The 16,910-nt window shown below is 47.7% G+C and overlaps 1 protein-coding gene across 1 annotated transcript; it reads right to left on the reverse strand.

The window, feature by feature from the left end:
* Positions 1–2,870: 2,870 nt before the first annotated feature.
* LOC136455561 (carboxylesterase 15-like) lies at positions 2,871–14,604 on the reverse strand. Its single transcript, XM_066455533.1, has 2 exons — positions 14,378–14,604; positions 2,871–3,312 (listed from the first exon to the last, which is right to left on the reverse strand). The coding sequence occupies exons 1-2, from the start codon at positions 14,602–14,604 to the stop codon at positions 2,871–2,873; spliced, it is 669 nt and encodes a 222-aa protein (XP_066311630.1).
* Positions 14,605–16,910: the final 2,306 nt, after the last annotated feature.

Consider the following 16,910-nt stretch of genomic DNA (forward strand, 5'->3'; position numbering starts at 1 on the left):
GTACCTTGGCCATCGTCGATTTTTTCCTACAAATCACCTCATAAGAAAGAAAGGCAAGCATTTTAAAGGAAAGGCAGACTACCTGACCAAGCCTCGCAACCGAACCGGTGAGGATGTACTCGATATGGTCAATGATATGAAAGTCATCTTTGGAAAAAGACATGGCAGCCAACCTATTCCGAACGACATTAATGGTCATGCATCTATGTGGAAGAAGAAGTCCATATTTTGGGACCTACCCTATTAGCAAGTCCTAGAGGTCCGCAGCTCGATCGACGTGATGCACCTGACGAAGAATCTTTGTGTGAACCTGTTAGGCTTCATGGGTGTGTATAGAAAGCCTAAGGACACATTTGAAGCACGATAGGACCTACGTTGTTTAAGAGAAAGAGATAACCTGTAGCCAGAGAAGACAGATGATGGACGCTATTACCTACGTCCTGCCAGCTACACTCTAAGGTACCATCTGGATTCTCCTCGAATATAAAGGGTATTATAAATGTGCCAGAGAAGAAATTCTGTAACTTAAAGTCACATGACTGTCACGTTCTCATGACGCAATTACTTCCAGTTGCATTAAGAGGAATTCTACCTCCAAATGTACGTCTAGCCACCATGAAGCTATGTGCATTCCTCAATGCAATTTCTCAGAAGGCAATTGATCCAACTAATCTAGCTAAACTACAGAATGATGTGGTTCAATGTCTCATCAGCTTTGAGTTGGTGTTCCCTCCTTCCTTCTTTGATATCATGACACACCTCCTAGTTCACCTAGTCAAGGAGATTTTTATTCTCGGTCCTGTGTTCCTACACAACATGTTTCCCTTAGAGAGATTCATGGGAGTCCTGAAAAAATATGTTCACAACCGTGCTCACCTAGAAGGAAGCATCGCCAAGGGCTATGGAACAGAAGAGGTCATTGAGTTCTGTGTTGACTTTATTCCCGACCTTGACTCGATTGGTGTTCCTGAATCAAGACATGAGGGGAGACTAAGCGGAAATGAGATACTAGGGAGGAAAACATATATTGGTATGGAGGATGATTATTTCAATAAAGCGCACTACATAGTTCTACAGAACTCCTCTTTGGTAGATCCGTATATTGAGACACACAAGGATCTCTTGTGATCCGAGTTTCTAGGGAAGACTGAAGCTTGGATTACGCGTAAGCACATAGAAACTTTCGGCGGTTGGTTGTGAAAAAAATGTCAAGGTGATGAGAGTATCCATGAGCAACTGTATTTATTAGCTATGCAACCATCATGGCATATCGTCACATACAAAGGGTACGAGATAAATGGAAACATATTCTATACAGTAGCCCAAGATAAAAGGAGTACCAACCAAAACAGTGGTGTCCGCATAGATGCCAAAGCCCCGAATGGGAATAAGCAGACATATTATGGCCGCATAAATGAAATATGGGAACTAGAATATGCACCTACTTTGAAGATCCCATTGTTCAAGTGCCAATGGGTCAAGGTGACCGGAGGCGGGGTAACAGTAGACGACGAGTATGGAATGACAACAATAGACCTTAGTAATATTAGGTACAAAGACGAACTATTCATCCTTGCCAAGGATGTGAATCAGGTGTTCTATGTCAATAATATGTCTACCAAACCAAAAAGAGGGAAAAACGATAATGACTCAACCAAAGAGCCAAAGCGCCACACAGTTCTTTTAGGGAAAAGAGTCATCGTGGGAATTGAGGACAAGTCAGACATGTCAGAAGATTATGAAAAGGATGACCGAATTCTGCCCTTCAAAGTGAACAAAGACCCTAACATCTTGGTAAATGATGAGGACACTCCATGGTTACGACACGATCATAACCAAGGGACATACGTAAAGAAGAAGTTCACTGTTGTGCCCACTTGATGATATAGTGATTTAATGTAGTGTGTGTTTGAGATATTATGTAATAATTGTGAATTCAGATGTTTATTATGTCGTGTTTCAAATTAAATCAATATTTGATTTGGTGAGATTTCTCTCTCGAAAAGTTAAATTAGGATATTGAGTGATCAAAAATTAAAATATTAACGTTAAAATGATGTGAAAACAAATTTCTTGTCCAAAACCAATAATTTTAAAAATTTTAATTAAACACTACATTTTTGCATTAACGAAATAATAAATATTAGTTACATTATGTTTTATAATTATAACAAAAAAAAAGTTAGGTTATTGATTTTTCCTATGTGCAATAAAGAAAAAAAATCCATATTTTTAACAAAATAATTTTATGCCTTTTATTTAATTTACTATGTATTTAACAAGACTATTGCATTTTATTAAAAAAATTTGCTCAAAACATGCGGGAAACGAAACTGCAGCCTACCTTTACTCCTGGGTGGGAAGCCCACTCGGGAGTAAAAGTGGGCTGCAGTTTCGTGGCCCGCCAAAAAAAACCTTTACTCTCGGTGCGTGTTACCAACCGGGAGTAAAGGTCAGCCGAGAGTAAAGGACCTTTACTTCTGGTTGGTAACATGCACCAGGAGTAAAGGACATTTACTCTCGGCTGGTGGCTGGCACCGGGAGTAAATCTCCCTAGTATATAAGCGCCAGTGCGTGACGCAGATCGATCCCCTCCTCTTCTTCCTCGTCGAACAGCCGCCCTTTCTCCTCTTCTTCCTCACGCCGCCGTCGGTAGCCACCCCACCTCGCGCCGACGACCTCGTGCGGCCCTCCACCGCGCGCGCCTCCGCATTCGTGAGGTGAGTTCTCTTGGCTTTCTCTCTCCTCCAGCATAGCCACACAATTCAAACACACACAATGCAGCACCAGCCGAACGGCGCAGTTGAACGGTAGGATGGGCCGTTGCCATGAACAGTGAATTCTAGGTTGAAGATGAAGAACCCGAGGCCCTAGCCTCTGAACACGGCAAGTTCGACCGGCTTCCCCATCGCAGTCAACCTAGCGGCATAGTCCTGTATGCGGTCGTGCAGCACGTCCTGGTCCGGGTCCACGACGAGCAGCGGTGGGAAGGCGACGTCGTCCAGCGGGACGCTGTCCGGCCCGAACGGGTTGGCCACCGAGTGGTCCCTGGTCGCGCCGATGGGCAGCGCCAGGCGCCACGCCTGGTCGAACAGTGCCATGCCCATGAACTGGTGTTCATCAACAAGGCTGGCCGCCTCAGATGTCGTCCTCTCCTCGGCGGCGAAGAAGGGCCAAAGCAGGACGCACTCGGTGATCCAGATGATGAGGTCAAGGGTGAGCTGCTCGTTGCCGTACCAGATGGGGACGTGGTGCGCGATGTTGCCGCCGGCCGAGTCGCCGCAGACGAACACCCTGCCTAGGTCGACCGAACTAGAGGCAAAGGAAGTGTCTCATGGGAGCATGGATTCCCTCAGGATAGACCTTCCTACAGAAGCCGCCAGAGAAAGAAGGAAGAAGAGGCACAGTGGCTCCAGAGGTTGGAGGAAGCGGTGCGTGAAGCACAGGAGTGGGAAAAAACCTTGAAGCGAGAATGCAGGAGGAAATCAGAAGGCAAGTGCAAATAGCAGTGAGTGCAAGCAAGCATGCATTAGAGCTAGGAATCAACATTAGTCAATCTATTCAGTTGAAAAGCAGCTGTGCTTCCACGGAGATACCAAATCAAGGGGACACAGGACTGCGCTTCCCTGTGGATGACGTCACTGAACCTTGTACATCGTGTGAGCTACACATTACGAAGGGAAATTCCACAATCAAGATGGCTATCGGTCTTGTTAATCCTATCGACCGAACTAAGACACCAAGGATTCATGGGAATATAATCCAAGAAGGATATGCTACCATCTCGGTAGATAAAGTTAAAAAAGGTTTTAGTGATTTGCCTCTTGACATTCCTGGAGGTGATGGCGAGAAGACTCTCAGAGAAGTAGAGAAGACATTCATTCTATGGCGCAAGCGCTACATCATCATTTTCGAGATGTCGCCTCCACCTCCTCCTGAACTACCTCACCATAGGTGCGGATGAAAACACTATATCATTAATTTATATTGGCTTAAATAATTAACAATCTGCTCATAATAATATATCATTCCTTTTTTATAATAGATCCTCCCCTAACCTAAGTCCAATTGTTCAATCGCTAGATCATCATAGTGCTCTGTACGATGACGATGTGTTGGAAGGCGAGGCTGCATCCACACCATCTCTAAGGAGGTCTCCAACGCCGCAGCCGCCACCTCCAAGGTGGTCTCCAATGCCTCCCCCGCCCCCACCTACCAAGAAGCCAAGTACTAGCAAGAGGCCAGCCCCACAAACGAAGAACCAGCCCCCGCCGGCAAAGAAAGCCACCGTAAAACCAAGGGCTATTCCCAAAATAATATCTGAAGAGAAGGAAGAAGTAACTGATGCATATAAAAAGATATGTCCAGATTCTATGACAAACTTAAAAAGGATCAAGAAGCAAGGAGTAACCTAGAGAAACCGTACTTTTTCGTAGCTCTAGATATTCTAAGAAAAAAGGTGGCTTCTTACCAGCAACAACAGCGGGAATCTCGTAAGCCGTCCAAAGCAACATTAACGGACTATGACCGCACTCTCACCAAGTCAATTGAGGCGGCACAGAAAAAGAAGCGGGCAGAGAAAGGAGTTGCACAACTCGGACAACAATCGCTCCAATCAATCTCCCCGCTAGTTGTTGGTAATGAATATGGTTCGAATTTAGGATTAATGCATCAGACAAACATATCTTCGAATATCGATTTGGATCACCTTGGTGAATTTATTAAAGAGACTGGTCTCGACCTTTACCATATGTTTGGTGATGGAAACATTAAGAGTGCAGCGGAGGTTGATATTTGGAAGAAAAAATTTGTACTAGGCCAGAGTCTATACAACCCTCAAGCCTTAGGTGATCTAGGGACGCAAATGTACCTGCTAAATAAGTGGTACATGCAGGCGTCTACCAGTGGATACTTCTACGTTGGTGTCAGAATTAGAGACGAACATTGGTTCCGTGGCGATGATATTATGTATGTTGACTTTGTAGAATTTCATCAACTATGCCACCTGACCTCTCTGGACAAAGTTATCATTAGCTGCTATTGCCTGTAAGTAATAATTCTTTCGATCTATTATTAAACTCATCATATGTGTGTATATGCATATAAATTATCCTAACAAGTATTATATATATGTAGATTTACAATGACAGAGTGCAGAAAGAAAGACTGCAATAAAATTGATTTTGTTGATCCCCATATAGTATTCAAAGACCCAGTTACTCCAAAGCCTAATTGGAAGTCTGAGTTAGAGAGTAACCTCATAAACTTCTTAGTGAACCAACGCCACAAGAAGGATATACTTTCCCCATAACTTTAAGTGAGTGTTAATAATGTCGATCATCCTTAATAGCTCATATGTTGGTTCTAGTTAATTAATGAGTGTTATGCGTTATATCCTATAAACACATGCAGCAATCACTGGATATTGATGGACATTGATCTGGTGAAAAGTCACTTGATAATCTATGACTCGATGAGAAAACCACAACAAGACTACCAAGATATGATAGATATTATTCAGAGGTAATTTTGGTATCTCTAGCAACTATATATACACACAAACATGATGATTAACTATATATGATGACGTGGCAAATTTTTTATTGGATAATATTTGGAAAACCTTTATTGAGAAGCAACACATGGGAAAATACAAAGCGCCACTGAATGTAATCCCTTTGAAAGTAAGTCCCCTAAATCACATCATCTTTATTAATTAAACATATAGCTTTCATCGGATCACCAGATTGGATGACAAATTTTTTTCTCGTAAAGTGGTGTCTGAGGCAGGAACAGGGGAACAACTACTGTGGTTACTATGTTTGCAAGTTTACCAAGGAGCTCTCCCAAAGAACTCCTACAGAGAGACTCAAAATACGTTAAAAATACACTATATATTCATTTAATTATTATTATTGATTGTGCTACTATATCTTTATATATATATGTGTGTGTACTTACATATATTAATTTATTTTCCTTCAATTCAAACCTATAGGCTCGATGGTTGGAGGAAAAAGTCATACGACAAGACCAGATCAAAGCAATTCAAGAGTCTATAGCCGGATTTTTTAATGACTAGGTCATCGATTCCAATGGCGAGTTCTACTTCGACCCAACACTGCCATAGAAGCCAAGTTAGAGGATGAGAGAAAAATTATTATATCACAACAACTGTAAAATACACATATGCATACATGCATGTAAATATATATATGATGCATGCATGCATATATATATGATGCATGCATGCATGCATGTAAATATATATATATATATATATAGTTCTATGCTTGAATTATGTCATTTAATACGTTCATTGTGCTTGAACCGAAACATACTAATACGACTTCGAAAATCTATTTTGAAAAGAAAACAAAAAAAAATGAAAAGAAAAGAAAAAAGAAAAAAAAATAACCTTTAGTCCCGGTATATTACCAACCGGGACTAAAGGGTGCCGGCCTCGTGGCATGTCAGGAGGCACCTTTAGTCCCGGTTCCGGACCCGAGACTAAAGGACCCCCCTTTAGTCCTGGATGCTTGCTCCCGGGTGGGGAACCAGGACCAGAGGGGGTTCCCCACCGAGAGTAAAGGCCGTCTCTGTACCAGTGCTGACAACTAGTCTTAGGGTCTATTTGATCCTATCCTCTAAACTTAGCTCTAAAAACTTTAGAGCACTTTAGCTCAGTTTTAAGATCTAAAGCTATAATGTGATGCGAGATAAAGTTTAGTGCTAACTTTAGATTACGTATTTAGAGACTTTAGATCTAGAGTCTAGAGGAGGAAATCTACACCGGTCCTTAGGTAATATAAAAAAGGCTTTAAACGGCGGGTCTACTACACTGATCATTGTAGAGTGCCTAGCATAGCCAGAGGACAAGTGATAGTAGAATCATACAGTAGTGTAGATGGAGCAATTCAAATGTATTACTTAACAGGTAGCACAAATTCTCAGTGGAATGCATCATGACTTGCACACACTAGTTCTTGTACTCGTACTACTGTACATGTTTGTGCGTATGTTTGGTGCACCTCATGCATCACCCCGGTAATTTGGAAACGGTAGCCAAAATAACGACCGTGAGCACGCTACATTTACCGGCCCCATTCCGTTCCAGAATTGTAGGATGCGAGAGAGAGAAGAGAGTCGCTTGAAGAAACCAGTACCAGTGTACCACACGCCTAACCTGCTGCATGCGTGGTGAGCTGGATGTCGTCTCTGCGCCGGGCCGGGCACGGGCAGGCCATCAGCAGGCGGCCCTGGCAAGGGGCATGCCCCGCCTAGGCTAGCTCCGACACGTACACGATCCAGCAGCTCTCTGTCACTGTGCGTACGCCACGGTACGGCGACCAGCCGGTGCACCGTGGCTTCTGTTCCTCTGCCACAACTATCGAGGCAGGAGGCCCGGCCGGACGACGTCGAGGGAGGCCGGGAACGGGAGGGCGCTTGCAGTTGCTGCCTTGCTGGGGACAGTAGGATAGGCGCCGCCCGCGCGCGTGGGGGAAAGGGGAAACCAGCCGGAAGTATTGCACCACTTATTAGGCCCCCTGATCCGATCAGAATCAGACGCCGCGCGCCGCTAGCAGCAGCCGGCCGGTGCAACAGGCGCCGTCGTCAGACAAGTTAGGCGTGGAAAGGGCCGGGTCTGCGGTCTGCCGAGGCCGAGCATCGCGCGAAGGCCAGAGGGGGCTCGGCGTTGGCGCCTTGGCCTGCTGCTACCACCGCTCGGGAGTCGCGCCGTGCGGGAAACGGGGGGAGGACGGGCCCGGCTCCTGCTCCGCGCACGCTGGCTTGCCCGCCGGGGAGCCGACCTGCTTCCTAAAGGAAATTAAAGGCTCGGCGCGTGGCGGGGCCGGCCGCCGCGGACAGGGACAGCCTGCCTGCGAGCGATGCCGATGCGTGCACTGCATGCCTACTTGGGAGCGGGACTGCTACGTTGGGACTTGGGCCTTGTTTAGATATAAAATTTTTTGCAAAATGGCTACGGTAGCGTTTTCGTTGTTATTTAGCAAATAGTATCCAATCATAGTCTAATTAGGCTTAAAAAGATTCGTCTCGTGGATTTCGTCTAAACTGTGTAATTAATTTTATTTTTATTTATATTTAATGCTTCGTGCATGCGTCTAAAGATTCGATGTGACGGGAAATGTGAAAAATTTTGCAAAATTTTTTGCAAACTAAACTGGACCTTGCATTTGGGAGACGTCGATCGGGTTGTACGCGTGCGTATCGCCGGAAATATCTCTTTTCGCTGTAGAGAATTTATTCTGTCTTCGTCTCCGTTAACTGTCTCAGATATAGATTCTTACCTATCTTATACCTGTCGGGCATCGGTCGGGTAACCCGACGGGTACTGCATACATGATAAATAAGGACACTTGGGGTCGCAGCTTTGCAATCGGAGATGTTTCTTCTTCACCCGGGTATAAGTGTCGGAGTCTCAGAGATGCCAAGGAGAAGGAGCGATGTTGCGAGGAGGACGAGCAAAGGTGGCAGAGAGTCTGAATTGAGGAAGCGAGGGGCACAAGCGCTCGTGAGGCAGGCATGCTTGTGCTGCTGGCGGAGATGGTGAGGAAAAATTGAACTAGGATTCCTAGAACACGTAGACTATATATATGATTGTTCAGATTTGTGCCAAAATACCTATGTTGAGCTTCTTTGGACCTAATACTCACATGACAGCTCAAATAGTCGGGTTCCCCAACGGGTAACGGGGACGGGTAAATAGGGAACGTTCCCATACCCGTTATACCCGTCGGGATAAATTCTTGTCCATTTAGATGTCCGTGAGTAAAGATATAATCACATCTCCATTTTTTAATGGATCAAATACCTATCGGGTACGGACTATCGGGGCCCGTTGGCCATCTCCGTGCTCGCTCTAGTTGATCATGGAACGTCGAACGACGACTCCCTCCGTCTCGCAGCTGGGCCTGGAGGACGCGCATGCCACGCCCTCCGTCCGTCCCCGTCCCGCTCCCAGCGTTTCGGTCGGGCTGGCCGGCCGGCCAACATGCACCGTGGCGGGCTGGCGGCGCGCATGCAGGATTTACGTACGCACGGCACGGCACGCCGATCGGTACGTCACCGGGCCGCTGGGGACGTATAATTTGGCCTGGCGGTACACCACGAGCCGAGACACAGTAGCGTGCGTACCCCTTGCCACCGCCGGCGGCAGTCTTGCCGTCGCCATTGGTCGCTGAACTGAAAAGGTGGGCAAGCGGGGCGCGGTACGTGAAAGGGGAGGGCAGCCCGCAGCCGGCCGGACTGGGACTGGGACTGGCAGTGGTAGTTACTGCTCCGCGGACGTTGGGTGCAGTGGAGCGCAGCGCATGCAGGCGCGGTGTCAGCCAGTGCGGGCGCCACTGCCACCGCCTAGTAGATTTAAAATCCGTGGCACGGAATTTCAGGGCGCGCGGGGCCCGGGCGCGCTGCCTCTGCACGGCCACGGCCACGGCCGGCTATAGGCCCCGTTCCGTGCCCTTAAACTCGGCCGATCCCTTTGTTTTTATTTGGAACAGTATTTCCTCTCAGAGCGTGTTTAGTTCGGCAAATGCAGCATTTTATTTGTATTTATGAATTATTGTCCAAACATTGATTAATTAGGTTTAAAAGATTCGTCTCGCAAAATTAAAGCAAACTATATAATTAGTTTTTAATTTTATCTATATTTAATACTCTATACCTGTACCGCAAGTTTGATGTGATGAGAAATCTTTTTTTTTATAGTGCACTTTTGAAGAACTAAATCAGGGCTCATAAATTCCTCTAAATTCGATAAGCAGGATGTCCGTTTGCTTGTATTATAAGTTGGAATAATCCACTAAATCAGATAGTAGTAAATAATGCACGATGACAGTGCAGTGCAGTGCAGCCGGTGACAGAGTGAGCAGTGTACGTCCCTATAGTTTGTGGCAACTGATGTTCGTACTAGCTCCAGTCCTAGCTCGTCACCTCACCAGGCTCGTCGCTCCATCGATATCATCGATCGTGCCAACCACCAGCAGGCAGAGAGGCGCCGGTTGCCCAGCTCACAACCACAGTCCTGCCTAGTACTAGTACCAGGATTTAAGCGTAGGCCCCGGCTAGCGTTGCCCATGCGAAACCCGATGAAAATGACACAGATATTTTCCGACCGTAGATATCAAATTTGTTTAGAGACGTTTAGATCGGTTCGTATTCGATTCTAAATACTTAACATCTGATATCATATTTGTATCCGAATACTCAAATTATATATTTATGATGTCGATATTCAATCGTATCATATCCAGCATGGTTGATACTATCCATATTTAAATTCAAATTTAGATAAAAATATAAAAATAAATATAATATCAGTAATATCCGTAACAGAGGAAGCAAGCAGGAAGCTGGCGGGGCCGGTCGCTGTTGCGTGCCCACCCATCCACTGCTCTTCAAGTCTTGACCGAACATGCTGCGTGCATCCGGCGGCGTTCGCGGAAACGCGCGCTGACCGCCGTGCACGCGGCGTTGCGCGGGGGCGCGTCCGGGCCACACACAGCAGCCATCGTCCATAATCCATGGACCACACATGGAGTAGACTCTTGCATGCATACAAAAACAGCGCGCGCGCGGCAGAGCCGGCAGGTCCCCGGCCGGCCACTGGGGAACCCGAAGAACACAGATCGATAGATAGGAGTGTCATGCATCTATCTCTTGCTACACACCTTCACGTATCATACATGCAATGATACAGTCATCCTACAGATGTGTAAGATGTGTAAGCGTGTAATAATGAACATTGTCCTAATGCATCCACAAGATAGAGTTAGCAGGAAAGGTGTAGTATATGCCGCGATCGAACATCCTGCAGCTTGCAGATTCGATGGTCCCCGGCTGGCGACTGAAAACTTTGTGGATCCATATGCATGTAACAGGATAACAGGAACCTCGTTGAGTTTGACACTTTTTAAGCCCATGCATGAATGTACTGGAAAGTCGTGGCGTTGTTCCTTTCTTTTGCTTTTGCGCCGCATAGGTACATGTAACCACAGGAGAATTTTTCTATTTCACCGATACGTTCACGTTTAATCCCCGAGACTGGGATTCGAGGGGAGCCAAAAGGGGTAATAAGCACCCTCATCGTTTCTTTTCTTCCAGGTACAGTATATAAGAAATTGACCAATATCCTTTTTCTAAAGGTTTCGCTGAAATTTGACTTAGGCTGATTGATTGTGAGAGAAAACATTATTCGTTCGCTGAAAAGTACTGCAGAAGTAGTTCAAGCAAACAGGGCCGACAAACTACATGTTGTGGTAATCTGAAGCAAATTAAAGTGCTCCAGTACAATGATACAGTACATTTGTAAGCTTAGTACGGCAAACGATTTCTAAGCGAAGGGTAAATCGATTCTGTGCCGCTGATTGTAGAAATGATGTATTTATAGGGACAGCTTTGAATATATTTTTGAGGGCGGTTTTACTAAGTCAACCGTCTAGAAAAGTTGATTTTCAAACGCCCCTAGAAACATTTTCAAAAATAAAAACATCAAAATGTTCCAAAAGTAAAAAAAAACTTTTATCATGCTCCACATTACAAGGCCCTAAACATTCTAAAATCAATTTACCCAAAAAAACATTCTAAAATAAAAATGATTATCTACTATAAAACATACGATATAGTTGAGCTTTTATAATTTGATATAAAGTTTGTCTCCATCTAGAAACTCAAGAGTTCAGGAATTATTGGTGTTTTCGGACCACTGACGAGTAAATTTGTATTTACGCGTCTCGCTCGGATACTGTGCTCGGAAGACAGAAGGGTTTATACTGGTTTGGACGGAACGTCCCTACGTCCAGTTTGCTGCTGCTCGTGTTACCGGCACTTGGTTTGCAGTAGGGGTTACAAACAGGCGAGAGAAGGAAAAGGATCCCAAGTCTCTGGTGAATGGAATGAACGGGTGCTGAGAGGTCGATCGATGCTCAGCCGTGTGCTCGTGTCGTGCTCTTGTGTTTTTATCTCGTGGTTTGGTCTTGTGCCGATCTGGATCCCCCTTTTCATGGGGTGCCCTGCTTCCCCTTTATAGGCGAAGGAAGAGCACGGGTTACAACAGAGAAAAAGGAGAAGAACTAGAGAGAGAAGACGACTTCCAGAATCGTCGGGTCCTTCTTCCTCTTCATGCGGGGTCCCGCCGGCCCTGTAGACGTCAACAGGGATGGCTCCACGTCACGGTCCTATTCGTCACAGACGCCATTCACAGGCGTCATCTGCCGGTCTTGGCGTTCCATTCCGTCCTAGTGGACGTCGTGGTGAACTGACGCGCCTGTCAGCGTTAGTACGAATGTTAGGCGGAACAACACTGGCACGTCTGACGCTGTTCTTGATGTGTCTCCTCAGGTATGGCCCGTCATAGCCACGGGTTACATCGAGACGTGCTAGTCTCTTCCCTGATGTTAGAGTTTTGACCCTGGCCCATACGCTTAGACGTGGAGTGGTTGGTGGCGGTACGGGTCCTCGTCGAACAAGACAGAAACCGCGCCTTTGGGGTCGGGCCAGATGGAGCCCGCACCTAAGGGGTCGGGCGAGGCGGAGTCTGCGGCTTTAGGTGAGACCCCCATGGCCTTGGGGTCGAACGAGACGGAGCCCGCACCCAAAGGGTCGAGCAAAGTGGAAAACACGTCCTTGGGGTCGGGCGAGACGGAGGCCGTACCCATAGAGTCGGGCGAGGCGGAGCCTGTGGCCTTGGGTGAGACCCCCATGACCTTAGGGTTGGACGAGACCTTTTAATACATCTTGCTTCATCCAGGGAAGTCTGCGCGGGCACTAACCTCCTTGCTTCGGGTATCCCTATTAGCGATACCCGACAGTAGGCCCCGAGCCTACGGAGGAGTAGAATACTCCTTTAGAGGCTTTTCCGTACGAGAGGACTCTTAGAGCCTTAGCCTTCTTTTTGTAGCCCGCGTCGTGTTCTGGTAGGGCGGCAGTTCCCTTTTGTCGCGATCGGTCTTCTCGGGGGCATGTAACCATATGGTTCGGGAGGTCAGAAAGATTTTTCTTGATTCCGGTCCCTAGGATTCGATCGGTCTGCCATCGTACTACGACCACACGTTCGGTCTCCTTGTGAGTCCAACTTTCCTCGAGCCCACGCACGTAGCAGGGGTGCGGTCGAGGGTCGGCTCATCTTCGTGATCATTGTCCCTCGAGTGTTCTCTTCGATAAAATGGAGGGGTTGAGCTGTACCATGTTTTTCCTTGATGGACGAAACATGATGCTCTGTGAGTTTTTAACGGGCTAGTCTAAGTGGGGCCCTAGTTTCCCGTTCATGGGGGTCTGGCACAGGTCAGCCGGTGACCGACTCTAGACTCTTGGCGGTCAATCTATATAGTTCTTAGGTCCATTTGACCGGTCCCGAGTGTAACACCCGGGTGTTACATTGTAACGTTTTGCTGAAACATTTTGTAAGCATCTGATTTATGTGCATTGGTGTATGATAGGCTTTATAATCCATGTTTGGCTTGGAAACCTTTTTACGAAACAGAAAGAAAAAGGTTATGTTTCATGTCACATAACGCGTTTATTATCTTAATCAAATTCTTGTTAAAACAAAATGTTACAAAACGTTTTGCGAACGACGATAAGAAGGTGCGGTCAAAGACATGGAGGGCTAGCGAGTACGTCTCGGGGGTCGGGGTTGGGTCTCGATGCGAAACCTTTCAAATAGACGTCCTCCGCGTAAGTCTTTGAAGTGGTCGACGAAGCCACCTTTGGCATTAGTTGTAGAACAATTGGCTTAAGAAGTAGCGCAATGTCACGACTGAGAGTGATGGCTCGGTGTACTCCTTTTCGCATCGAGCAATTGGAATAGCGTTTGGGGCGTGGCGTACTCATTTTCTAGCTGCTTTAAAAGTCATGCACGTCACTGGCTGGGCTCTAGGCGCGGTCACCACCCCGTTGGCTTGCTAGCGCGCTCTACCGCGCGGGCCAGAGCAACTGCGCGCCCGACTGTGCTCGCTGTGCCGTTCACGTGCACAACCCGCACGTCCTGACCACCTGCTCGCTGCTGCCGCCTACGTGCTCTGCCTCGCTGCTGCTCGCCTCGCCAACCGACGCGTGGCGCCCGGACCGCCGGCCGTGCTCTGCCTGCACCTTGCCCTGCCCCGCTGTGGCCGTGGTCGGGCGAGGTCCCGCGTCCGCATTGCTAGCGGCTGCGCTCGGCACCGCTCAGTTGACTCCTTGGCCGCTAGCGCGTTAGAAGACTGCCGCTGCACTGTCGCCTCGACGTCGCGTCCGCCGTGTCCTTACCTGGCGCTGTCCGCAGACGTGCCATGCCAAGGCTCGTCGTTTGCTGCAGCGGCCGTGCGGACGGCTGTCAGGAGCACGCCCTGGGGTTCCCCATGGCCAAGCACGGCGGTACCTTGCGTTGACGACCGCAGATGAGCCATGCCATGCCGTGAGCTCCTCTGGCTCCGCTGTCCCCTTGCCGACGTAGCGTTTTCTTCCAATTCGTCGTAGTGGTTGCACCCCATTCCAATTGGTCTGGCCCGTAGCTCCGTTGGGTAGCCGGTAACCCTTCCCGCCCCTCATAGCAGCCTGTAGCTCAGTCCTGTGCGCCAATTTTGAAGGGCAGAGCTCTCGGGCCATTAAGACCCGGAGTGCTGCGCCATCGGCTTTCTTCGCCACCAAAGCAGCTCGGTCAAATTACTCGCACCACTAGCCTCCCCTTCCGTCGATTGTCACCATGCTCGCCTTATCCTAGACCCTACCGCCGTAGTGCATCCCATGGCGCGGCCGTGCCATTGTCGTGCTCTGCTGCACTCATCGCGCGCACGTGGCCGGCTTGGCCTGAGCCACCTCCAACCGCTTCTTCACATCTTCCAGTTCTGTGGTGAGTCGCTGGTACTCGTCCACTCCTAGTTTTGTCCCGGCAGCGCTGATGTTCACTGGAACGGCATTGCCGTTCTTGCAGGTTGCCCACCGACGTGGTCCGAGCTTGCTGCGATGTCACGGCGCGTGTGTCTCCGCCTGGTGGTTTGCGTTCGCACGTAGGTGAGTATCGGCCCTTTATTTTAGCATGGAGAGTGCCGGGGTGGCCGACGTAGCCGTCCGGTGCCGCGCCATCGCGCCGGTGCGTGCTCTAGATGGTCAGGGACTTCACCGCGGTGAAGACGCGGTATTCGGAGGGTGCTGTTGTAAAAGCACTGACTGTTTCAATAGTGGCTTAGGATTTGCTGTGATTTCATTGTAGTTCAGGGGTGCCCGTGCATAATCGACTCCGTGCGCAGGCCGTCACCGTCGCGGGCTGCTAGCCGGCTGGGCCGCACCTCCACGTGGGCCACGCGCTGGCTTTCTATCCCGCGCGGGCGGGATGACGAGTTGGATCGGGCCACGCATCGTGGGCCGGCCAAGGAAGTTTCGGTTTTCTCTATTTCATTGTATTAGAAATTGTTTATCTATTTAGGTTATGAGCTGAACTTCAATAATTAGTAGTAAATTGCATGGTTGTCTAAAAATAGTGAAACAAAGTTTGTTAGGTTCGCAAAAATGTCGCCTACCTGTTAGTACAGTTGGTTCCCCATTAGTGGTTAGGATGGTAGGCTCATAAGCTTGAAGTAGAAAGCTTAGGGGTATATCGATCTTTAATTGCAAGATTTGTTGTGGTAAACCGATGATAGCTTTAGCTTTGAAATCGTTACCATTGGTTCCTTAGGCATTTATATACTTGCTATAAAAATGGTAATCATTGAACGAGTCGTTTAATGACGTAGTTATTATCCTTGCTTTATCGTAAACTGGCATTAGGAGTATGAATATCCATAGTCATCATAAGAATGTGGGACGCGGTCATACATGTTAGTAGTACTGGTATATAGCTTAGACTTTAGTAGGAAGACCTCGCTTAGTAATGTAATAGAGGTACTTTTGCATTGAGAATTGCTGTTGCCATAGTGTAATCATTGCATCATCATTTCATGTAGATCACGAACAGGTAGACTTCGTACCCGTCGGTGATCCAAAGTACGACGAGGTGATCGAGGAGTACGAGGAGGAGCTTTTCACATAGGAGGGAGCCCAGGAGCCTGTTGGTACTGACTTTGCTGACTCGGCACCTGCCCAAGGCAAGCCCCGGTGCATAACCCCTATTTTTAAATGATCACTGAATATATTTATATGATATGCATTTACGTTACAGGCATTTTATGGAAACTACATGCATAGATATATCCACCCTGAGTCCTACTAGTGCAGGTCGAGTAGCTGCTATGCTCAGGATGTCGGTAGCGTGAGTAACCTGACGTTACTCGCAAATAGGTGATTACACTATAATATCATGATGAAATAATGGGAAGGAAAAATGGTGACCGGGCAGGGATGTGGATTTGATACTGGTGGGTGTGAGGGGTTGTGTCCTGCGGCCAACAGGGCATAGCCCGGTTACACTTTTTCCCTGTCTGTGTCGATTAAGGACCGGTCATTGCATATGACTCTAGGCAAGTCACAGACTTTTGTCCTGAGCACATACTTGGGTATGGGCGCAGGGAAGACTTGCTGCTCTCTTGTCACGGATCTGGCTCTTTCCGGACCGACTGATGGGAAGAGGAGGTGGTGGAGGTCCTTGCGCCGCACTGAGTCCGGGATTCAGAGGCGGGGGCTTAGAGTCCAAGTTTGGATGGGGACCTAGACACCCGGGACAGGAGAGTGGTGGATTAGTCCCGCTTGTGCCTGAGGTATAAGCGGGGCACGTGTCTTCAGGGCACCCAGCTGGGCACATTGATTCGTGAATCGCCGGGTTACCCGGTACGGCTTGTCTGCGGTTTAGCACCGTAGTAAGAACTGGAAGTGGAAAAGGAGAAGGAACAGTATCGATTGCTCAACTCTTGCTTGAAAGTAGTACAGGTGCTTATATAGATTGACTAGATAAAAACTTAATACGGCTGATGATAATAATA

This window comes from Miscanthus floridulus, chromosome 5 (genome assembly GCF_019320115.1).
Source record: "Miscanthus floridulus cultivar M001 chromosome 5, ASM1932011v1, whole genome shotgun sequence".
NCBI classification, from domain to species: domain Eukaryota; kingdom Viridiplantae; phylum Streptophyta; class Magnoliopsida; order Poales; family Poaceae; genus Miscanthus; species Miscanthus floridulus.

Coding starts and splice junctions, on each gene's coding strand:
- LOC136455561 (XM_066455533.1), bottom strand. CDS start 14,604: ATGGCCCGAGAGCTCTGCCCTTCAAAATTGGCGCACAGGACTGAGCTA. Junction 3,313..14,377: donor TCTGCGGTCGTCAACGCAAG/GTACCGCCGTGC, acceptor CTTTGCCTCTAG/TTCGGTCGACCTAGGCAGGG.